Raw genomic sequence first — 25,302 nt, forward strand, 5'->3', positions numbered from 1 at the left:
AATTATTTTGTTATTTTATTTAGTTCAAATATTATGTTGTATGGATGTAGAGTGGGTGACGCATATTCGCCGCAAAATTCGTTCATTTCCAACTACATCCGACCTACATTCGAATATTTGAAACTTTTTATGTAGGTTTCAGAAAGTTTACTATATGAAAAAAATGTTTGATAAAGGAATTCTCTTCAAAACATTGGTTAAATGTTTTAAAAATGAACGCAAACTCAAGAGGAAATCAAGTTGTATAATGTAAAAACAATTGTTTGCAATTACATGAATTAGCTTGAGAGATCATTCCTATACGATTTTTCTAACAAATATTTACTTTATGACTGCGCATGCGTGCCATATAAATCTTACATAATTGCCAAAATCGTTCAAAAACACCTGCGTATTTGTGCGAATAACATTGGAAATGGGGTAAAGAGGAATATCAAAAGTTCGAACATTACAAACAGCGTTTACCATCCATTTAGGCAAGTATTTGGTAAAGGCACACGAAATTGACAGAAAAATTGCAAAAACGGCGAAAATGTGTCCATGGCGAATATGCGCCACCCACTCTAGATTTTGTTTTGTAATTACAATGATTATTCTGCTCAGTAATTGGCACCGTGATTTGCACAATAAAATATCTTGTATCTGGATATAGACACAATCCCAGATTAAAAGTTGAACTGCAAAGGGTTATTTCTTTTTTTCTTTTATTAATATGTTTTAATTTCTTAATATTGATTTAAAATTCTTAAGAAATTAATTTCACAAGAATCTTTCTGGGAGTTTGAAGGAAATCATTCCACATTTTAATTTGTACCAGAAGCTTTAATCGTACATTTGATAATTAAAATGAATTTCAAAATGTTAACGATTAAATTCACATGTTGACTATGATAATTCAAACAAAGAATTAAGCTTCATGTAGAGTAACCAGAAGCTTTCTAATTTTACAATCCAATTATTACTTAAGCAACCTCGTTAAAATCTAGATGTCAGCAGTGTATTTCAAATCCGGTGTGGATCCAGGATAGTAAAAGCCGGATCTAGTAAACCAACATTTAAAGTAATACAATGAAAGACTATGCATTTTCAATATATGGAGCTTCTTAAAAGGGGCGTCACTCCTCCCCACAAAAAAATTTGCTTCTGCAAATTTAAATCTATTTATGTAGCTGTACGGTTGAGCTTATGTAATACAGTCCAAGTTATATACATCTCAATAACTGAAAATCAACTTATATTTTCCACTAAAATACGGCATATTTATAAGAATATAATTCTTAATGATCACATTTATATATTTTTTTATACTTTATTTGTTTGGTTGTTTGTTCTAGGAGCAATTTTTTGTTCATTTAAAAATATAGGACAACAGAGTTGGTGTACGTGGGTTCGATTCCCACCCTAGGCATTCATTTATATCAGCTGGTGCAAAGCGGGCAGTTTAGCTTAGTGGCCCCACACTGACTCTGTTGTTCCAATGTAAAAAAAAAAAAAAAACCAGGCAACCAGGTCTCTCTATTTTTCTTATCAATGACAACAAAACCATGGTATAACTGTGAAAATTATATCAAAGATAGCTATGGTATAATTTTAGGTTAGTGAGGTTTATACTCGGGTTGCATTCCTATAGGTTCCATTATACAGCTATAGGAAGTTATGATCATGATGATAACCCATGAAAATACAGTTGACTTTTGATAGGTATATACATGATATACAAGGCATGTTACTTGGAAGTATGTGGGCTAAATACAGTGAAATTCAAGCTGCTGCAACATTATTTGGATGCAATATAAATATTTGGCTCCCACAGGCCCCTGTATATTTTATGCATCAGTTTAAACCTGATCAAAACCTTTTCAATGATATACTTTTATCAGGTGCACATTTCAACCCTTTAAATAAATCAACACCTATGGCTATACCAACTTTACCACTGCAAATTAATTTTCATGACCAAAAGAAAAAAAAGTTACATGAAATTGATGTAAAAAAACACAAACAGAAGATAATCATGAAATAAGAATACATTTATACTACTGAACAGTGTCCTCCCCACACATTTCAAATAGCATCCCAGAGAATAGCAAAATCTTTATATCATCAACGAAACAATCCTATTTATGGTTCCTTGGGCTTAGATGAAAATGAAAAACCTGATCTAACAATACTTCAAAACATGCTCACTGTAAATTCAAACTCTTCTATTAACAATTAGTATGATGTTCTTGCTGGTCAAATACATATATGAGATGCAGGATACAATATGAATACCCAACTAATTTAGAGAGATTAAATAATTTAACCAACAGAAAGCATTGTTTCAATTTTAAGGACGCCATCACGAGTTGGTTGACCGTTATGGAATAACCGTTTCACAGATGATATCGGATATGTTCCTTTTGTCGTAACTACAATACCCTTCCCTTTTCACGAATGTGACTTACCGAATTAGACTATTTACCGGATTTGTAATAACATAAGCAACAAGACGGGTGCCACATGTGGAGCAGGATCTGCTTACCCTCCTGGAGCACCTGAGATCACCCCCAGTTTTTGGTGGGGTTCGTGTTGCTTAGTCTTTAGTTTTCTATGATGTGTCATCTGTACTATTATTTGTCTGTTTGTCTTTTTATTTTTTCACCAATAAAACTATTTTCAGCAGAAAACAATATGGACCCTTAAGTACAGCTATTTATAAGAACCAGACAGAGTGTGATATATGAGGGTTTCAGATTTTTTCTATAAATTGCCTGGTAGAAGCAGTAAATGCATAATGCTCAAAAATTAAATTTGAGTGGAAAAATATGAGTGGTTGCCATGGTAACAGACAATTTATTTTTTGGTAGTTAAGCGTGGTAAAATCTTTCAAAAATCAGCTAAATCACTACAATTCAGAGCCTGATTATGAATAGAATCAAACTTTTTTCATAAATTCTCATATATAACATTGATATAACTTGGTTTAAGCTTCATTTTAGTTAAGATTGCATGTCAACCAAATTTGTAATTTTTTTTTTTAAATTTACCAAAAAATGCATATTTTCAACTTTTCTGAACTGTGGATTTTTGTGAAATTATCACATTTTGTCATGTGTTTTTCAGAAAAGTGCAAATGTGTACAGCATAGTTAGCATTGTAGTAATTATGTTTGAATACTTCTTTACCGATTTAAATAGAAAAATGCGTGGGACTCTCTTTAATTTTATCGCCATAGCAATCTTTGGAAACAAAGTTATTATTTGAAGAATATTGCTGTTTAAGAACTAAAATGTCCTTAATTGCTTCATAACCGATTAGAAAATACATAAAAGCATACGTTAACTCTAAAAAAAAATATTGTTAAGTGTTACTGACCTCAATAGTTACCATGGAAACAAATATAATCCATAGCAACATCCATTCAAAAGATGTATAAATGGAAATTTATGTAAAAAAAATACATATATAGAGGGTGTTTGTTTTCGAATTGGAATATGACTGCATGCTTTGCTTCACTCACAGTGTTGTCTGTTCTTTTTCAGAAAGTCCAACATATGTAATATATAATGTAACATTAGGGTTGGGGGGAAAATGGCTGTGTTTTAAGTGAGACGTACACGCGGGTCATAAATTAATTTATTGAATGAAATCAAATCTTTAACTACTAATGGATGCCGTAGGAGGTCGACCGGAATTTTTAGCGAGGATTTCTTGGCATGTGAAGTGTGATGGACGGACGGATAGACGGACAGACCAATTGAACATATATTAAGTCGGTGGGGACTAAAAAATGAATAGTCAATTGAAGATCGTTGATATAAGAAGTCCAGTAATTAAATTCTGTTAATATACAGCTATTAACATATTATTAATAACTCGTGTTGTACTACTATTCCGCAATTGAAATTCTGGATCTCCGACGAATAGATACATCTGCTAAATTGGAATTGTGCTAATCCCGGTAAAAAGTTATGCTATTAACGGCAAAAATATATCAAAACAAACTGATTGTACAAAATAATTATATAAATTATGTGTCATTCTTTACCATGCACCGTACTACATATATCTCATAATTTCATGATCCCGGTAACATTAGTTCTTTTTTTGCGGGGGAGGAGGGGATTTAGCTGAAGCACAAATTTAATCCTTCTGAAACCCCCCCTCCTCTACTCTTTGATAGTAAACATGTAATAAACAGCTCCGCCATGAGCGCATGATATGCCCGTCGCATTTTCAAAGAATAAAGTTCAATTACTTCTCTATATCCTATCAGAAATTTATAAAAATCGAAAGGGAGCTTACGTCATTAGATATAAACAATTCACCAAAGTTTCATGAGAACTGCTGAAAGCATTTTTGGTTTATTGTCCGAATACTGGAAAATCCCCCCTTTTCTAATGAATAAAACCCCATAACTCGAAAACGTAAATCCTAAAATTTATAAAATTTGAAATGGAGCTTACGTCAATAGATATAAACTATTCACCAAAGTTTCATTAGACCTGCTGAAAGCATTTTTGGGTTCTTGTCCGAAAACTGGAAAATCCCCCTTTTTTAATGAATAAAACCCCGTAACTTGGAAACGTTAAATCCAAAATTTATAAATTTTGAAAGGGAGCTCATGTCAATAAATATAAACAATTCACCAAAATTTCTTGCAAATTGGTGAAAGCATTTTTGAGTTATTGTCCGAAAACTGGAAAATTCCCCCTTTTTTAAGGAAAAAATACCATAACTCAGAAACGTAAAATCTAAATTCATAAAAAACGAAAGGGAGCTTCTGTCAATAGATATAAACAATTCCCCAAAGTTTTATGCAAATTGGTTAAAGCGTTTTTGAGTTAATGTCCGACATGTTGACGACGGACGTACAACGGTATACCATAATACGCCCCGTAAACGGGCGTATACAAATGTATCATTTTTTAGGTTGAATCTTCAAAAAAATCGTTTTGCTACTCTCAACGATTTTTTGGAAAATGACGCTCCATATTAAATTATAAGATCCATTCCTAGAGATCTAGATCATTGTTCTAATCTGACACAAATTTCAATAATTGGAATGCTACCCAAGTTGAATATATGGTGACCCACGAGAACAGCGTTATCACTATTGAAATTGTGTTTAATACCATGATTGTTCAATGTCATTAACTTAAATGGAGACAGACATTTGACCTGAAAGACATGAAAGGTGGTGTTAGGGTGCAAAATCAAAAAACTAACTGACTATAATATATGGTTAAAGAATGAATATCAATTACATGGGTCAACATGGTCAAGGGCAGAGTTGTTATAAAATAACAATATGGCAGAGAAGTGGTTTCAAGTTTCATATAAAGCGACCTGACTGACATGAAATAAAAAATCGAAGGAGTATCCCTATTTGTCTAATCTTCAAGGTGAAATAAAACTAGTAAAACAATATTATACTATTGTCTAAATATACAGAAATATAATTTGCTTCAAGTAACAGAAATAACTAGGTCACTAGTAACTTATTTAATGAGTATGTGGGGTATAAGAGCTTGCTAACAACAGGCTCTTCATAATCATTTGGTTTGAAAAGGATACTAGTAGTCTATATTCTTGATTTAGAAAAATGTAATTGCAAGAAAAAAATCACATTACTTAGAATACTTTAGATCATTCAGGTAGTCTTTATTTATATGTACAAAAGAACAGCCAGTAGTCATTGGATATTGTAGATCATTCAAATAGTCTTGACCTTTTTATTAGTACAAAAGAACAGCCAGTAGTCATTGGATATTGTAGATAATTCCGGTAGTCTTGACCTATTTATTTATACAAAAAAAAAAAAAACAGCCAGTAGTAATTGGATACTGTAGATCATTCAGGTAGTCTTGACCTATTCATTTGTACTGAAAAAACAGACACATATACGAATATCAATTATATGCTTACGAGACATGTTGCAATGTTAAACTTATTACGGTATGTGAAAATCAAGACTTGCATAAGAAATATCACAATATTAGAGACAGTGGCGTCATTTTTCCTCAGAGCTTTCAGCTCTTTGATTTAACCTTTTAATGAATTACGCCCCCTATTTCCTCGGACCGTGTATCTGTCTCTGTAACCTTTATAAAAGACTGTGAATTAATCTCGAGATTTGGAATCAAACCATTAAGCTGAGAAGGTGTGCATAAATACAAGATTAACAGTTAATTCGAAGACAAATTACAAACATGCTCCTATTTCTTAACTGCAACACTAGAAACAGCGCAGTAAATACCAATCTTATATTGCTTTGTAATTGTCAATGCTTTCTAGTCCCATCAAGCTGTAATCGTTCTTGAAAACAAGACTTCAGTGTCCCATGTGAAATGAAAGAACAAATTTCCAATGTCCCTCGCGTTGCACATATTTTATCCATCCAAGGTACAAGGGCAATAACTAAAATAAACACTTTTTATGCCCGCGCCGCAATTGTTTTTTTTATTTAAAACATTTTGTTATTTTTTTTATTCTTATTTGTTCCTGTTTATCTTTTAAATTATAATATTTAAATGACATCTCCGAGTGATTGATATCGGAATTCATCCTGTGAAAGGGATGTTTCCAAGAAAGTTCGCCAAATGACGGCGTTTGGTTTAGAAATACCTCCAATTTTGAAGAACATTGTAAACAAGTTCAAAGTAACGTAAAGTCCGTCCCGGTCGTTATATTGGTATATGTGTAACATACTGAATATTGCGATCGGGAACCAGTCTAACTGAGTATGAACTAATTACTGGAAGCAAACAGTTTCCCGTAAAAAAGACTATTCATCGGTTAATAGTTTCAAAAACTGTTTACTGAGTATGAACTATTTACTGGAAGCAAACAGTTTCCCGTTAAAAGACTATTCATTGGTTAATAGTTTCAAAAACTGTTTTCTGAGTATGAACTATTTACTGGAAGCAAACAGTTTCCCGTAAAAAAGACAATCCATCGGTTAATAGTTTCAAAACAGTTTACTGATTATGAACTATTTACTGGAGGCAAACAGTTTTCCGTAAAAAAGACTATTCATCGGTTAATAGTTTCAAAAACTGTTTACTGACTATGAACTAATTACTGGAAGCAAACGTCCATTTTCACTGAACTAGTACACATTTTTATTTAGGGGCCAGCTGAGGCCCACCTCCGGATGTGGGATATTCTAGCTCCATTGAAGACCCATTTGTGGCCTTCGGCTGTTATCTTCTCTTTAGTCAGGTTGTTGTCTCTTTGATATATTCCCCATTTCCATTCTCAATTTTAGTTATCCGTTAAAAGACTATTCATCGGTTAATAGTTTCAAAAACTGTTTACTGAGTATGAACAAATTACTGGAAGTAAACAGTTTCCCGTTAAAAGACTATTCATTGGTTAATAGTTTCAAAAACTGTTTACTGAGTATGAACTATCTACTGGAAGCAAACAGTTTCCTGTTAAAAGACTATTCATCGGTTAATAGTTTCAAAAACTGTTTACCGAGTATGAATTAATTACTGGAAGCAAACAGTTTCCCGTTAAAAGACTATTCATTGGTTAATAGTTTCAAAAACTGTTTACTGAGTATGAACTGTTACTGGAAGCAAACAGTTTCCTTTATATAAAAAGACTATTTACTGGAAGCAAATATTTCCCCGTACTTTCTGTATAATAAAACACTTGTTTACTGGCTATTCGAACAATATAAAGTTTATATTGTCCCCCTCGACACTAACTATTTCCCTCCGCTTTGCATCGTGAAATAGTTCGTGTCTCGGGTCCTCATAACCAGTAAATACGTGTATACTATTACAGGAACCGGTATATGGTGCGTATGACTGTTTCAGCAATATGACTGTTACATTAACCCGTATTTTGCGTATTATTGTTTTAGCAATATGACTATTACAGCAACCGGTATGGTGCATATGACTGTTTCATCAATATGGCATTTACAGCAACCCGTATGGTGCTTATCACTGTTTTAGCAATATGGCATTTACAGCAAGCGGTATGGTGCGTATGAATGTTTTAACAATATGGCATTTACGGCAATCGGTATGGTGCTTATCACTGTTTCAGCAACATGATATTTACAACAACCGGTATGGTGCGTATGATTGTAGCTCTATGACATTTACATCAACCGGTATTGTGCGTATGACTGTTTCAGCAATATGACAATTACAACACCCGAAATGGTAAGTATGACTTTTTGCTATATGACATTTACAACAACCGGTATGGTAAGTATTACTATTGCAGCAACCGGTATGGTAAGTATGATTATTAGTTAGGGGTATGGAGAATATGACAGTTATAGCAACCGGTAAATATATGTTGAGTATGACGGTTAAAGTTGCTGTTAACTTTGATTTTATTAACTACATTACACACGTGACCAACTTATAGTTTTCTTTAAAGACACCGGTAATGATTGAGAATGTATAGAACTCTATTTAAATAGAATTTATTTTTTATAATAATTGCTGTCAACTTTTTTATGACTAAAGTATCGACGAACACAAATGAGTAAAAACTGCAAATATTGACAAATGTTTGGAGCACAGCTAAGCGGTTCTATGTTTCAATTCTGCAAACATTTTAATGAACTGCCGACAGTACCTTTAATTAATTTGTACTCTAAAATGTATGTATTCGAAGAGTTTTCTTTCCTTTTATGTTATATTTTATATACTTGCCACTGCTAAGCATTATCTCTTTGTTTTCTTAAAAAAGCTAAGCAATACACATAAAGCGACGGGCTACTTAGATTTTATGAAACGTCACCAGTGTCTGAGCAGAAAGTTAATGAACCAGAGTTACGTCAAAGAACGTCTCGTCCTTTTTCTAATAAAGTTCATCGGAAGATACAAGACCTCGTTGATAAATATTCCGTATCAACTGCACAAATAATACATGATGGTCTTGAAGTATCGATTCTAGGTACTGCCGTTGTTTATCATCTTAACCTCGTGTCATAGTGTTCTTTTTATTTGGCTTTGTATATTTTTAACCTTAAGTTAACTGTTTAGTCCATTTTTGGTTTTATCCTTTTGACGTGGCTCGGAATTTATATATCCCGCCATTGTGTTACTATGCTATGGTCATTTCTTGTATTCTTGTCTTTCATTTTTGCTTATGTGGTTTGTCTATAGAGTGTCCATATGCCCTTTTGTGTTTCTTTGTTGACATACTTGTTTGTTTTTTATAGTGATTAAGATTATAACACAATTTGATTACTGTACCACAATTTTTGACATTTTTACCTATTATGTCTGTTTGTTTTGCTCACACCTTGTTGTCAATATAATGGAATTCTATGCGACTGACATACAAGTGAAAGGTTTAGCTAGCTATGAAACCAGGGTTTATCCACCATTTACTACATAAGGAAATGCCTGTACCAAGTCAGGAATATGATAGCTGTTTTCCATTCGTTTTGATGTGTTGAGCTTTCGACTTTGCCATTTGATTACACTACAAACCAGTAAAAGTCTGAAATGGCCTATATTTGTACTCGACTGTACTGATTTTTACTCGACCAGTCTGAATTGGTCTGAAATTTACTTGATATTACTCGACTGTAGTCTGAACCATACTTAACAGTCTGAACTTGTACTCGACCTTTACTCGACCAGTACTTAACCATTTTATACGCATCTGAACCATACTCGACATAGTCTTAACCATTCTCGACCTAGTCTGAAGCATGCTCGACCTTGTCTGAACCATGCTCGACCTAGTCTGAACCATACTCGACCTAGTCTGAACCATACTCGACCAAGTCTTAACCAACCCAGACCTATTTTTTGTATCTATCTATTGTATTTTATCAATTTAGGAACTGTTTTTAACAACAGTTAAAAAGTTGTTAAAAACCCTGGCTAGAAATTTGAACAACAATTTGAAATTAAAAATGTATTCAATATAGCATTGAAACCAAAATTTCAGAATAAACATAATTTAACTTCAACACCATATTCATCAACACTTATATACATACATATATATCACCTTTAAAATAAAAATAAAACAAGGCGATCAAAGAATCTCAAAACTGATGCATTGAACATTTTTTGTCCTATTAGAATATATATAAAATAGTATAAAAGCAACTTAATAAATTTAAAAAATGACATCTTTGTTTTGTAAAACCAAGAATTTAATATAATCATGATAATAAAACTTCCATAGCAATCCTTGATAACCTTTTAAAAAGGGAAATGTGTTCCAAAGTTGCAGTAAAAATGAATTTTAATTAAATTTGAATAAGTTTTCTCAAAATTAAAGACATGGCATACAAGAAACGCTTATATAAGGTTTAATTACCTTAGTACATGTGTGTTTTACAGGTAAAAAGAAAGCCCTATTTTTCTTAAACTCGTGTATAAATTATCTAGTGAATTCAATAGGCCTTGCGATTTAAGTTTTACAGGATGTTGCAATTTTGAATGGATGTTATTTAGAATTTATAACTCTCTGACCAGGTATGATCTTTTTAATGAGATTGCCCCAAGCAGGAGGTATTACTTTATACTTTATCACTAATCAGAAGAACAATTTTATTCATTTCTTTAATTTTTTATCCCATTTTGATATATATTATATATAATATATCCCAAATTATAATAAGAATAGATATATTTCTGATATAAGGTTAAAAAATTTCAGTGATTTTATTGGCTGTTGTTACCTCATTAAAAAGATAATTATATTACTATTGTATGTAACCATGAAACCTATATAGTTTTTATTAGGAATTTAGGAAAATTAAGTTTAAAAAAAAAACAAAACACACACACATGCCAAACAAGAAGCACCTTAATAAGGTTTTATTACCCTCAGTATAGGTGTGGTTTTCAGGTAAAAGAAAATCTTTTTTTAACAAGACTCTAAAACTTTAAAATTAATATTATTGAATTATTATATAAGATAATTTAACTATCTCGATTTGATAAATCTGGGAAGCATGAAAGGATGTAAAAGTCTGTTTTTATATGTATCTTTATTTTATTGTGGCTGTTGTCATGTCAGTTAAAAAGAAAATTATTTTAACAGTTAGATTTAAAAAAAAGTAGAGGTTATTTGGTCAAGCATGGTTCAGAATGGTCGAGTATTGTTCAGACCTGTGGTCGAGTATGGTTAAGACTGAAATAATACGTCGAGAACTGGTCAAGTATTGGTCGAGTACTGGTCGAGAATGGGTTAAGACTGTTTCAGACTGGTCGAGTAATAGTTCACACTATTTTCAATGGCAAAGATAAGGGTCAAGTACAAATCAGTGCAGTCGAGTAATGTCGAGTAAAATTCAGACCAATTCAGACTGGTCGAGCAAAAATCAGTACAGTCGAGTACAGATATAGGCCATTTCAGACTTTTACTGATTTGAATTTACCTGGAGTTCGATATTTTTGATATTTTACTTTTTTCAGGTGATGTGAATATTTCCAATCAATAGCAAGAGAAGCAAGTAGCAAGAGAAGAGTTATAAAAACTATTATTTGGGCCCTAGAATTTAAAACAAATGTATCATTTTGCGATGCATTTAAAACCAATATTTGCGACAACAATTATCATATATTTATTGGTAGCACTTCTATGAAATTTGTTAATGTACCTACACGTAGGACACCTAGTAAATTAATAATGAAATTCATATTTTTTAGATAATCACTTATTTCAATGTCTCAACTGTAGATTTTCGACTCGCAATTATCAATTGTAAACATCTATCTAACTTTAAAGGTTATTGAAGACATACGTATCATGCACGGTGGAATCGATGTAAAAATATCATATTGCTACAACTAGGTCGCTGTAAATGTTGATAAGTGTTTTTTTTACTACTGATTGAAATGGTGCATTTTGATTAGTAAATTTTCAGTTCCCTAATTCGATCATTGTCTTGAAAAAAAAGGAGGCTTAATCAGGCAAAGTCGGCCTTAGCTGATACAGATAGTTCTATTAAGGTCCTTTTTGGTGTTAGTGTTCTAAAATTTTCTTTATATTTTGCTTCAAATTGTTTTGTTCCCTAGCAGACCCATGATTGTTGTCTCAAACAAAAGCATGCGTTGAATACTTCTTAACTCGTTATCGTCAAAATTCCTAATATTCTGAATAGGAGGGATCAATTTATTTTGTTTGTATTATTTGATAATGTTTCATAAGGTGACTGAGTGCTGAAAGATTTGAAAAGTTTAACATTCGACTTTCAAGTCAAATGAACATACATGTCAACACATTGCATAAGGATCAAACATAAAAGCCTTTCGAAAGCCAAAGATTAAAAATCCCGGGAGACACCGTTAATATGAGTGATAAATATATCCAGCAGGGATATAACCTTTCGTTCCTTGTTGTAGCAAACTTCATGCATTATACACTCAATTCGACCAATTGGTGATATTTGGCGCCAAAACAATTAGAAAATGTAGACAGGATTGATTAAAAGAGAAGCAAGTAGCAAGAGAAGAGTTATAAAAACTATTATTTGGGCCCTAGAATTTAAAACAAATGTATCATTTTGCGATGCATTTAAAACCAATATTTGCGACAACAATTATCATATATTTATTGGTAGCAATTCTATGAAATTTGTTAATGTACCTACACGTAGGACACCTAGTAAATTAATAATGAAATTCATATTTTTTAGATAATCACTTATTTCAATGTCTCAGCTGTGGATTTCGACTCGCAATTATCAATTGTAAACATCTATCTAACTTAACAGGTTATTGAAGACATACGTATCATGCACGGTGGAATCGATGTAAAAATATTATATTGCTACAACTAGGTCGCTGTAAATGTTGATTAGTGTTTTTTTTTACTTCTGATTGAAATGGTGCATTTTGATTAGTAAATTTTCAGTTCCCTAATTCGATCACTGTCTTGAAAAAAAAAGGAGGCTTAATCAGGCAAAGTCGGCCTTAGCTGATACAGATAGTTCTATTAAGGTCCTTTTTGGTGTTAGTGTTCTTAAATTTTCTTTATATTTTGCTTCAAATTGTTTTGTTCCCTAGCAGACCCATGATTGTTGTCTCAAACAAAAGCATGCGTTGAATACTTCTTAACTCGTTATCGTCAAAATTCCTAATATTCTGAATAGGAGGGATCAATTTATTTTGTTTGTATTATTTGATAATGTTTCATAAGGTGACTGAGTGCTGAAAGATTTGAAAAATTTAACATTCGACTTTCAAGTCAAATGAACATACATGTCAACACATTGCATAAGGATCAAACATAAAAGCCTTTCGAAAGCCAAAGATTAAAAATCCCGGGAGACACCGTTAATATGAGTGATAAATATATCCAACAGGGATATAACCTTTCGTTCCTTGTTGTAGCAAATTTCATGCATTATACACTCAATTCGACCAATTGGTGATATTTGGCGCCAAAACAATTAGAAAATGTAGACAGGATTGATTAAAAATGAAGCATGTAGTAGCTTTAATATTGCTTTAATTAACTATTTCGTACAAACAACGCATCGAACATCTGTTGCATCTTTGTATGGAGGACACCTCAAACTGCCACATTTGGCACTGATTCCATAAAGTAAAGCCCCATCTTCATTTCCAGTTTTATTGTCGAGAGGTTCGGCATTTTTGTCTACACATAAATATTCCTTACTGCTGTAAGTCTTATGATCTGTCAGAAGATAGCCACTGTATTCGGATGTCCAGCCCTTGTAGCATGTTTTTCTGGCTGTAATTAGAAACATCATTTTTGCTTTATGTTATGTACACTCATCTATTTCTTCAGCTGATTTTTTAAACACTTTTCTGCGAATAAAATATACACATGTGAGGGTCAATTTTTTTCATTTTTCACCATTTTTCACCATTTTCACCATTTTTTATATGATGGTTACTTAACCATAGTAACCATCATATATTTACCTGCTGAACTTTGAGTTCTAACTATCTGTGTGTTACTGGAACCACTCATTGACCATGTTGACAAGTTTTTTCATTGAATTGATGTCTAAGGATCTTTTGAGTTAGTCCAATTCGATGTTTTAAAGTTTTTGACCTTTTTTTTTGTCTTTATTTCTTTCTCTAACACAATTGTTAAAGATTAGGGAAGGGTTATGAACGTATGGACAGTCTTGTTCAATCTCATCAATCACCTTTGCAATGTGTAAGTGCAATGCCTTATATTGATAGTCGTTGTAATCCCGCTTTCTTTTCTTTTTTTTCGATTGTTTTAGAATGTTTTATCCGCAACGTTCGTGTATATATTTATATTGAATTTAAAACCTTAACCTTACGACTATTTGCCAATTTTTGAAGGAAGTATACGCTGAACTTCTTAAAATAAAACAAAAAACATAAATCAGATTAAGACTTCTGAACGAACAGAAGAATAAACAAAAATAATACATTGCAAAAACAAAATAGATAGAAAATAGAAATTTAATCTATGGAATTAAATAATTAAAAGACGAAATCATAATTTTTCACCAACTGTAATACAAAATGAATAATACAAATTATAATACCTGGTATCATCAGGAGAACTGATCTTTTTCTTTGGTGGCATACAGCACATGGTACCTCCTTTTGGCGCATATCTTTCATTCCTGATGGTTTATGTGACCCTGCAGTCTCATATTCGGTACCATATAACTGGCCATTATCACTTGAGAGAGCATCTCCGTTTTCTGGGTCATTTGGTAAGCATAAATAGTTGACACATCCTCCTTTGTTTGAATAATAATTACCACCAACTTGTCCTGGAATACAGACACATATGCATTTTCTCATTATGAAACTGGTACTTTTTGTTAAAAAAAACCAAAAACAAAACGTAAGAAATTGGTACACTTAACAGTAATGCAAACTCATTAGGCTAAGCATGAATTTTTCGCAATGGACGTCGAACGACATACAGTGTATGCACCAAGATGGTCAGACTTTCTTTTATAATGTAGAGCGACATATTGTATAGATATTTGTCTATAATTGTTGAAGACCTTTGTTGACTTCTAGATCAACGTCTCTTGGTGGTGTTATTTTTTAACATGATTAAGTGCTGGTTTCTAAACGTCCAGCAACAAATACAACAATGCTTCTGTTCTCGTGCAAAAATTTCCTTATAAAAATGTTCAACATTGATAAGCCATTATACTAGATAAAAACCGCTAACAGATGGCATATACAATTACTATGATTTAAAAACAATGCGAAAATAGTTTCTTTTATTTTTTAAATCAAATTGATTGGACGTCATTTCTAAAATCACTAAATCGCACAAAATCAGAAAATAAAAGGGAGTAGATAATATAGTGGCAATCAAAAACAAAAACAATAAGTCGATGTGAAAACAGTCGAGCCCATGGCAAAGAGTCAAACGACGAAAGACAGCCTACAAATCACAATACAGAAAAGTAAAGATTGAGCAACACGAACCCCACCAAAAACTGGGGTTAACGCAGGTCCCCCTGACGTCAGATCTCCATACTGCATTCAACTGAAAAGAAAATGCCTCCTTAACAACCGAAGCAATCATCAAATCATGAAAGAATAGCATACATGAAACGAACACAAAATGAAGATTGTCGTGTTCCTTCATATTCCACTGATTTCAAAATCATTCTAGTATGTTCCATGCTTGCAAGTTTCAGAACAAAATGTCGGATTGTAAATAGAACTAAAGACGAAGAAATATTCAGATTTCAGAAAAATTAGTGAACGTGAACTGGTTTTTTTTTTAATTTTTTCTGATATCAATTTCATACTGTATTTATTCTTGTTTTGTATTAATACTTGTTTCCTTTTATTGATTTTGTTTGATATTTATATAAGTTTATAATAAAGTTTAAATGTCGACGTTTCATAATGACAGGACAGAAAACTAGATCTTGAAGGAGATTCTCCTTTATCATTTAAGATAAAAACATTTTCTTTTGGTTACCTGTATAGATCATGTCTACTCCATTTGGGCATCCTTTCTTTCCCCAGCGTACATATGTCACACCTATGTGAATTAAAAATAATAGTCTCGTATGTTGAATTTCAAAATGCATTAATAATCGAACTTGATATACTTATGTGAAATTAATTATATTACGCTTGTGTGATTTAAATTAGATTGTTTTCAAATTATTTTAATTATCTTAATATGGAAATTAGGAATAGACTTGGTAAAGCTTGAAGAGACTTAATTGGTGTATTTCTGTTAGTATATTTAAAAAGAAATTGGGCGTCTCCAACCCGAATAATCCAGTCGTTATACTATATTATTTGAGTTATCTGCCATACCGATGTACAAATGTAAGAAAATCAAATGCAGACCGATCGATATTAAAGAGTAAAAATGAGTAATATATATGACTTTCAAAAACCAGAATCATCGTTTATGAATATGGAATATTTAATGTTGAGGGAAGATTGTTAATTGTTACTGTTTAATTTGTCACAATTATTATAGAATTTTACATTTCTTAACGTACGGCCTTATAACAAACAAGACCTGCAGTAGATTTAAGAGATGTTTTAGACTGAATTGTCGATAATACACTAAACTTTATGCATACCCGATGTAGATGATTTTCCTCCAGGAGGGCATTCCTCTTTTCTAGAGGTATGGAGGTAATGTTTCATCATATCTACCAAAGACTGGTCAGATGCGGATAGGTCATAATCTTTACAATCGTGACACTGGACAAGCACCGTTAATGTTGCTGTGATAAATGCCAAGTATAACAGCATGTTTGCTACTACAATAAACTTTACACATTAAATATCTTAATTAATCCCTATAGATATGTTTTACAACTTTTGAGAATTATTTTAACTTCAGTGTGGTTCTCAGATGCATTTTGGAAAATAAGGACGGCCAAAGAATCAAACAGGTGATATTTGGATACAACGCTTGACTAAATATACATATTTAAATGTACAACGCAACTGCAGTGAAGATAATTGTTTGATCTTTCATTAAAACACAAAAGTATTCCTATTTGATTACGGAATAAGTACAATTCTGTTATATTATTTATAATTATGTTTAAAATATATTGTTTTATGCGTACCTTGCACTCTCGTATAAACAAGTTCAAAACGTTTACAAACAAATCAAGACGATGTCCATATATTCCTTTAAAAATACAAATATGGCACTGTTTTAATGCGTACCCAATTTAAGTTAAGCAATATAAGCAGTTCGAAACAAAGATTTAAAGACTGAATAATTGATTGTTGATTGCGTTGCGTCCAGTGACCATTAGTTTATTCACATTCAGGACGACAAAGTTCTAAAGAATTAATGTAATATTTGTTTATTGCAAAACAGTTATGGTTCTATTATTGTGTTTCGTTCGTGTATTTTTTTCTTTTCATTAAATATTATGTCAATATTTTAATTCTTTGCATTTGTTTCATTATTCCTGCAAAACATCATTAAAATCCAACAGCTGCAGTGTAAGATCTTAAATAACCCTATATGTAAATATATCAAATATAATTTTGCTTCACAGAAACAAAGAAACACATAGTTCGGCTTAATTTTGAAATCAAGTTGCCAATGAAAAATATAAAATAATTAAGTAATGAGTTATCAATTTGAAAGTTCTTATGATACAAAATGTCGATACGTGCAATTTAGGAAGTCGTCAAGTGTATTTTGCGAGACCTGAAAAATTAAATGCAGACAAACTGTTCATATATTCATGGGTAACTTCTGGCTAAATCAACCTATTATAGTATAAATGTGTATAAAATATCGGTGTTAAGGTAGATTGGGGTCTTGATTAAAAACGATAGAACTTTCTTTCTCTTTGCCAAACTGCAGTGTTCATCAAGCTTTGGAATTAAAAGTATGGGTCAAGAATCTTTTTTTTTAAGCTATAAGTTGTGCAAATGTGCTAGATTTTGTATAGATTATACATTGAAAAACACATATTTTGGTAAAAGAAAGAAACTTAAACATGTTAAACGATAGGATTTTGAAATAAAACGTGCGAAGATAGCTTTTATCATGTGCTTTCAGAAAATAAAAAGAAAAAATGAGATTACGGGCCTGGTTTTTCAAATTTTTCAAATTGATCTCTTTATGATGATCTGAGATGGGTTTAAATTTCTGAATGTTCAAATTATATCGAAAATTTTGCTCACTTACATGATGATCAGAAATTAGTAACTGTTAAAATTAAGATTGTTATGCAATTAAATCTATTTTAAGCCAAAGTAATTTTTTGAGACGAAAGTTATTTTTAGTTTGAAACACCAATTTTATAGTTTTAAGTACAACAATTTAATGTGTGACTTGAATGTGTATTTGTGTAAGTGACAATTTCATTTCTTTTTATATTATTAAAAAATATATGAAATATAGGATAATTTTTATGCTAATATAAATGTGTATAAAATCTTTATTTCAAAAGTCAACCCAATGACTGGGTATTGATTGTTTTAATGTATGCTTTTTATTATGTTACTGTATTATGTACAATTAATATGTGACACCATAATATAATAAAATGTATCACGTACATAAACAGAATAGCCGAAAACATCAAAGGACAGCTCTGCTTCAATGAGTTGGAACCTTGGGTTTTTAAAAAACTTGTAAATCTGTCCACAGAAATTTAAGACTATATTTTAAATCATGTCAGTACCGAGGCATAGAGTACATGACTTATGATATCTTTTGGGACTGGCAGTCGTCCAGCAGAGGTATCGACCCAGTTATAGGAAAGGAATACTGTGACAAATGGAATTTAAGATAAATACAAAAACAACTAATGTTCCGATTTTTTCAAGTGGCAGAATTCAAACAAATTTCAAAGAGGTAGGGCCATTTTCCCGTGAGTTTTTTTCATTTGCCTAGCTAGGAAAATCATGTTTTTAAATAGCCCGATAGATACTAATTATAGTATATGAAAACACGTCACATCATCTATTTTCAGACTTTGAACAGGTATTCCTACAATAATCAAGGCAAAGACTATTGATTTTTTTGTTTATCAAAACCAATATTGATTTTGTTTGTAAATTCCCCTGAGGAGCATTAAAATATGAATTATCAACGAATAGATATTCAAAATTAGTTTTGTATTAAAAAAACATGGTGCTTCAGTTAGCGTCTTAATGTTGGTAGGTGATTTGTAGCGTACATGTATTTCACAGCTTTGTTTAACTTAAAACTAACAAAATAGTAAACAAGAATGTGTCCATAGTACACGGATGCCCACTCGTACTATCATTTTCTATGTTCAGTGAACAATGAAATTGGGATAAAAACTGTATTTAGCATTAACATGAAAAAGATCATATCATAGGGATCATGTGTACTAAGTTTAAGTTGGTTGGACTTCCACGTCATCAAAAACTACCTTGACCAAGAACTTTAACCTGAAACGGGAGAGACGGACGAACGAACAGACGGACGAACGAATGGCCGGACGGACGGACAAACGAACGAACGGACGCACAGACCAAAACACTGAATGCCCCTAAGTGGCGCCTAAAATAAGGGGGATAAATATAAATACAAGAAACATTTAATAATCTAATTATCTGTCTCCGTTTTAACGCCAAGAAGCCAAAAAATATTGGACGCATTTAACTGGGATGTTGTTTTCCTCAATCTGGATGTATCTATATCTATACACTGTTCCAGCTTTTAAGGTTAACCGTCTATATGAACCGGACAACAGCTTACACCAGTTGGTACCAGAACGTCTTGCGTAAATAATACATGTAATCTGGTCGTTTCTGCATGACATTGTACCAAATGGATCGACCCTATGTTGTGATACAGATTCAACACTTTCTTGATGTTTTACCTACAGTCAAGATTGGTAGTGTAATTGATTTTTTTCTGTGGTGTTGTTTCATTTTTTGATGACTTAGGTTCCGGTGAAGGGACGGTGCACAAGCACTTGTCTCAGAATCCCCCCCCCCCTAATATACCTTAATGTTATATTAAGGTATATAGGAATTTTTTTTTGGAGATAAGTGCCTGTGAACGGTGATACAATGTAATAATGCCAGTACTAGTATCTACACAGTTGGTGGATTGGCGATAAAATTAGTCTGCATTTGTTACATATCATACCATTTTCTAAAACTTCTTGTTCAAGATTTAGAAAAAATATTTTTGTTGCTATGGCCTTTTTTCGTTATGTGTATATACACACACAACATTTGGGCTTCATTGCTATATAATCAAATCTCGTGTGATTGGTTATGTACAAGCACCTACTTCAGTGTGACTCTTTGAATTAAACAAAAATCCGAAAAATATGATAGAAACATAATATTTTAATATTTAAACACAAAAAATGAGAAAAATTAGCGTGAGATTTGAACCCCATCTTAAAAAAATCCATTATTTACAGTTTTAAACGTTACCAATGGAGCCACGGCGACTCTTGAAAACATAGTCGATATTAAGCAGCTATATAGGTAAAATTTAGTGATGTTCCACTTTTTATTAAAAAAGTTGTTTTTTAGGTATTAAGGACACACTAAACCAATTTCATATTTGAGGGGAAAAGTTGTATAAATTACAAAAAAACCTAACTTGTTTTGGTTTGAAGTGTCCTTCTAGGGGGATTCCCTGTTTTTCCAACCTAAAAACACGGTAAATTCCGCATATTTGACTTTCATCCTTTTTCGGAGGTTAAATTAACTATTTTCAAGACATAACATAATACATAAAAATCGAGATATTGACCAAAAAACTTTTTTTTTCATGTTTTTATCGTAAATTTTATTCTTTCAGCACTTTTTGAAATTGGCCCTTCTGTGAAAAAATTTCAGGGGAAATTGGCCCTACCTCTTTACTGATAATGGTGATGATATATAAATTATAAGAGAATACAAATAGTTTGATTCGCTAGAAGTGATACCTTTTAATTCAATGTAAAATATCTCGAAAAATAAATCACACAAATTCATGAATAGTGTACTTGATAAAATGAAGACAACATTTAATTTGTCAATAGAGTGTTAACTTGACTTATTTCATAAAATAGGTCTACCCATATACACTATATCTATATAAAAAATGTTGGAAAAAATAAATTAATTGTTACGAGCTGTAGATACAGGACGGAAGGCGAGGCTCGTCGACTTATTTTCGCCTGTTTCGTATCGAGTACAAATACATTTTATATTTCCGACAATATACATATATTGATTTTATCCTGTAATTTAAACCTGACACTTGAAGGTTCAGTTGTTAAAATCCAAATAGTCTCTGACATTTCAAAGAAATCGGCAGTATTTAAACATGGACCGCGAAGAAGACCCAAAAATTAACTGCATGTAACGCAAAAAGTAATATTCACATTAAAGTTTGCTCAACATGTAAGCGAAGTAATAGGTCACATTCCATTATGTATACGTAGTTGTTTGTTCACATCCTCGTACATTGTCTATTGGCGGATATTTCTTTCACAATAATACAACATGTCCTTATTTATATCAAGTATGTATTTCTTTCTTCCGTCTAAATTTCATTAATTGATTGTGGTTTATGGTCTAGTGGCAAATATTTCAGGTATTTTCAGGACGAGAACAGTTTATAAAACAATTTATCCATAAGTCAATAGGGAAAGCACGGTCGCCCGGCCTGAATGGCGCGTTTGGACTGCCGCTGGAATTATAGGGTTGTTTGATACTCTAGCAACAACCCTTCCAACAGGCTACCTTTGGACCATTCCAAAAGAGGATGCATGGGTTCTTACATGTATAAGAAAAGAGAGCGCGGCATTCTGTGAACAAAAGGTATCATATTTAAACTCCCGATTTCAAACGCTGAGTTTTTAGATAAAGACAACAGTAGTATACCGCTATTCGAAATTCATAAATCGATTGAGAAAAAAACATATCCGGGTTACAAACTAAAACTGAGGGGAACACATCAAATATAATAGGAGAACAACGACACAACAGAAACACAACACTAAAATGCAACACACACAGAAACGAACTATTATATAACAATGGCCATTTTCCTGACTTGGTACAGGACATTTTAAGAAAAAAATGGTGGGTCGAAGGTGGTTTTGTGGGTAGCCAAACCTCCCGCTTTTATGGCAATGTTAAATATAACATTAAAATGACAAGATTACATGACAGGACTACAATACAAATAAATGGGAGAACATACAGGACAGAGACACACACAAATAATAGCTATCAAAAGGTACCAGGCTTATGATTTAGTACGCCAGATGCACGTAAACATCCCACACATAAAACTCGTCGGTTGTTTTTGTTCTATTTGTAAGCCGGAAACTTGCAAGAAGCCTTGAGGTCATTGATGTTAACTTAATGATGTTTTTTTGGGGTTCTCGGAAAAAATGTTTTTTTACAGATTGAATGTAGAACATGTGTATTTTATAATACAATCATGTAAATAGTGGGTGTACTACAAATCGGAATCAATCAATCTTATGTCATATTTTTCGATTAAAAATATTATATGAAGGTGAATTAATTCAAAATTGAGAAATACAGAAACATTACATATTGGGAGCGAAGGACATTTAATCCAAAAAGTTAAAACTACTTGCTGATATTTTAGCGCCAGTTTAATCCGTTTATCTGTAATTTCGATTTCATATGTTTATATAGCGAAAACGTACCGATATGAAAAATACTTAATACGTATGTGTGATTACAATTGAAATAAATGTGGTTAAAACATACCAAAGAAAGAAATATGCAATATGTGACAGATTTCGTTGTCGGATCTTTTATTTTTGTAATGACCAAGACATCCAGAAAAGATAAAAACAAAGAACAACTCTTACTGCAATTGTTTGATATGCTTTGAATCACCTAAAATATTTATCATAATGAAAAAATAACAAAACCTAGGAGGATTGTCCATCATTAAAAAAATATAACTGTTTTTTGTATGTTTCATTTTATATATCAATAATTATAAATTATTACAGAAAAAAAGTATGACGTAAACTTGAATGACACACAACTAAACAACTCAATATAAAAATAAGAAGATGTGATATTATTGCCTATAGAAAACTCTCCACCAGAGACCAAATGACGTAGATGTAATAACTATGCAACTATATATACGGCCATCAATAATAAGGAAAACCCCGAAATGACAAATGTAAAAGTTAGAAAAGAAAATTAGAGGTAGGTTTATTTACTTGAATGTCATGAATAATACCGTCGTATTTTTTCAACTGAACTTTGCATGTAAATTAAAGGTAGAAAATACAAAGTGGGCAATAAAAAACATAAACGTTAAAACAGGAAACACCATGGTCAAAATGAAAAACGACAAAAAGACAAACAACAATCCACAAAACCCTACACCGAAATCTCAAGAGTAAGCAACAAACACAATATTCAGGTTTGAATCAGGTACTACTGCAGGGTAAGCAGGTCCTACTCTACTAGTGACAGCTGTTGTGTTGCACATGTAGCTAACAGAGCTAAAAGATGAACACATGTTTGAAATTAACCAAAAAATCTAATTTGAAATCTATTTTAAATATAGAACAGCTAGAATCGCTATTCTATTAAATACAAATGTTAGATACAAAATGATTCCTTTCGTTTTTTCATTATAAAAAAATACACATACATACTTTTTACTTCTTTGTTTTGTCCCAAATACATACTGTCTGTATACGAATTTGTTCTAACTTGTATAGCCCAGTCATACATTGTACATCTGTTGTTAAAAGTTAATTAGAGGATTGCATGTATGGTTTATTGATTTGGTATATGCTTACACATACATGTATTCTAAAGGTTGTATTTGAAACCGCAGTGCCTCTTAAATACCAGGGGACAGTTGACAAATCGTTCCATACGTGTACACACCGACAATTCCACAAAAAAGAGATAAAAATTAGCAAATTGGACAGCAGACTTTTTTGTCTTTGGTTTATGTTTTTTGTTTGTTTGTATGTTTGGTTGTTCATTTGTTTTATTATTACTATTAGTTCGTTTATTTTATCATTTAAAAAACAAATCCCAAGAATATGAGATTTGAATGTAGTATCTTTATAGCTTTGAATATAAGAACACATTTCATCAGCGATAATGCGCGTCAGAAATTTCTTTTTTTTATTCCACAAAATAAAATCTATTGTGATTTAGTTTGAATGTCCCTTTGGTATCTTTCGCCTTCCTTATCTAGCCCAACATGAATGTGTTTATATAAAAAAAAATAATGCTTACTTTGACCTGTTTTAACTTTTCTCAATTGAATTGTTTCATATTTTCATGTCGGGGCCTTTTGTAGCCGATCATACGGTATGGGCTTTTCTCATTGTAGAAGGCCGTATGGTTGCCTATAATTACTTACATCCACTTAATTTGAACTTGGGTTGATTGTTGTCTCATTGGCAATCATACCACATCTCCTTATTTTTATATTAACTATTTAATCTGATTTTACAAAATACTTGTGAATAATATAAACTGTAGCTTTCCTATTTGGAAACAGGGTCATGCATATTGGCATTTGATTTTCAGATTTTCATAATGCCAATACAAAATACATTTTATTTATGCAACTTTTTAATATGTGTATGACACTGTGAAAATAGGAGTAAATTGTTTTTGTATTTCTGTTCAAGGAACTCAATCTTGATTGTTATTCTGATAAGCAGAACAATATTTATCCTGGCAAGAAGAATATTACCGGGTTTGTTCTGATATGAGCAACATGGCGGTTGCCACATGTGAAGCAGGATCTGCTTACCCTTCCGGAGCAGCTGAGATCACCCCCAGTTTTTGGTGGGGTTCGTGTTGCTCAGTCATTAGTTTTCTATGTTGTATTTTGGGTACTGTTGTTTGTCTGTTGGTATTTTTCTTTGTAGCCGTGGCGTTGTCAGTTTATTTTCGACTAATGAGGTTGAATGTTCCGATTTATGTGTTTCAGTGTCCCTTTGGTATCTTTTGCTTCTATTTAACACTAATTTTCAAAGCGTAGTGAACTCATCAATTTCTACTATCAATACAAAAATAAGGAGAGTTGGTATGGTGGTCAATGAGCTAACTATCTACAAGAAATAAAAGGACGAGGAGTTTAAAACTACATGCTCAAAACCCATACCATGTTACTAGCTGTAAAAGGACGTGGCGTGATAATCTGAAACAATTCAACATAAAGACCAAACGGCCTCGAACTGGGTCAATGCTAAAAAAAAAAATAAACAAAAAACAAAGGATAGCATCCAACAATAAACACTATATTACAGACCACTGGCTTGAGATACGCGCATAATGATAGTGGCGATATTAAACATGATTGTGAACGCTCAATCCTCTTCCTAATCTGATTCATATCAGCAAACCATAAGATCTTACTGTAAAAACTAGT

General features: G+C 32.2%; 1 protein-coding gene across 4 annotated transcripts; it reads right to left on the minus strand.

The window, feature by feature from the left end:
* Positions 1–13,420: 13,420 nt before the first annotated feature.
* On the minus strand, positions 13,421–23,622 carry LOC127704418 (short-chain collagen C4-like). 4 transcript variants are annotated; one of them, XM_052208453.1, is made up of 6 exons: positions 23,558–23,597; positions 17,015–17,079; positions 16,517–16,699; positions 15,895–15,957; positions 14,480–14,713; positions 13,421–13,683 (listed from the first exon to the last, which is right to left on the minus strand). In XM_052208453.1, the coding sequence occupies exons 3-6, from the start codon at positions 16,689–16,691 to the stop codon at positions 13,445–13,447; spliced, it is 711 nt and encodes a 236-aa protein (XP_052064413.1). In that variant the 5' UTR covers positions 16,692–16,699; positions 17,015–17,079; positions 23,558–23,597; the 3' UTR covers positions 13,421–13,444. The 4 variants fall into 4 exon arrangements, with proteins under 4 accessions (XP_052064413.1, XP_052064414.1, XP_052064412.1 ...); XM_052208454.1 differs by having other exon boundaries at positions 23,554–23,590; XM_052208452.1 differs by lacking the exon at positions 17,015–17,079 and having other exon boundaries at positions 23,558–23,622.
* Positions 23,623–25,302: the final 1,680 nt, after the last annotated feature.

Source organism: Mytilus californianus, unplaced genomic scaffold, assembly GCF_021869535.1.
Source record: "Mytilus californianus isolate M0D057914Y unplaced genomic scaffold, xbMytCali1.0.p SCAF_6, whole genome shotgun sequence".
Taxonomy (NCBI): domain Eukaryota; kingdom Metazoa; phylum Mollusca; class Bivalvia; order Mytilida; family Mytilidae; genus Mytilus; species Mytilus californianus.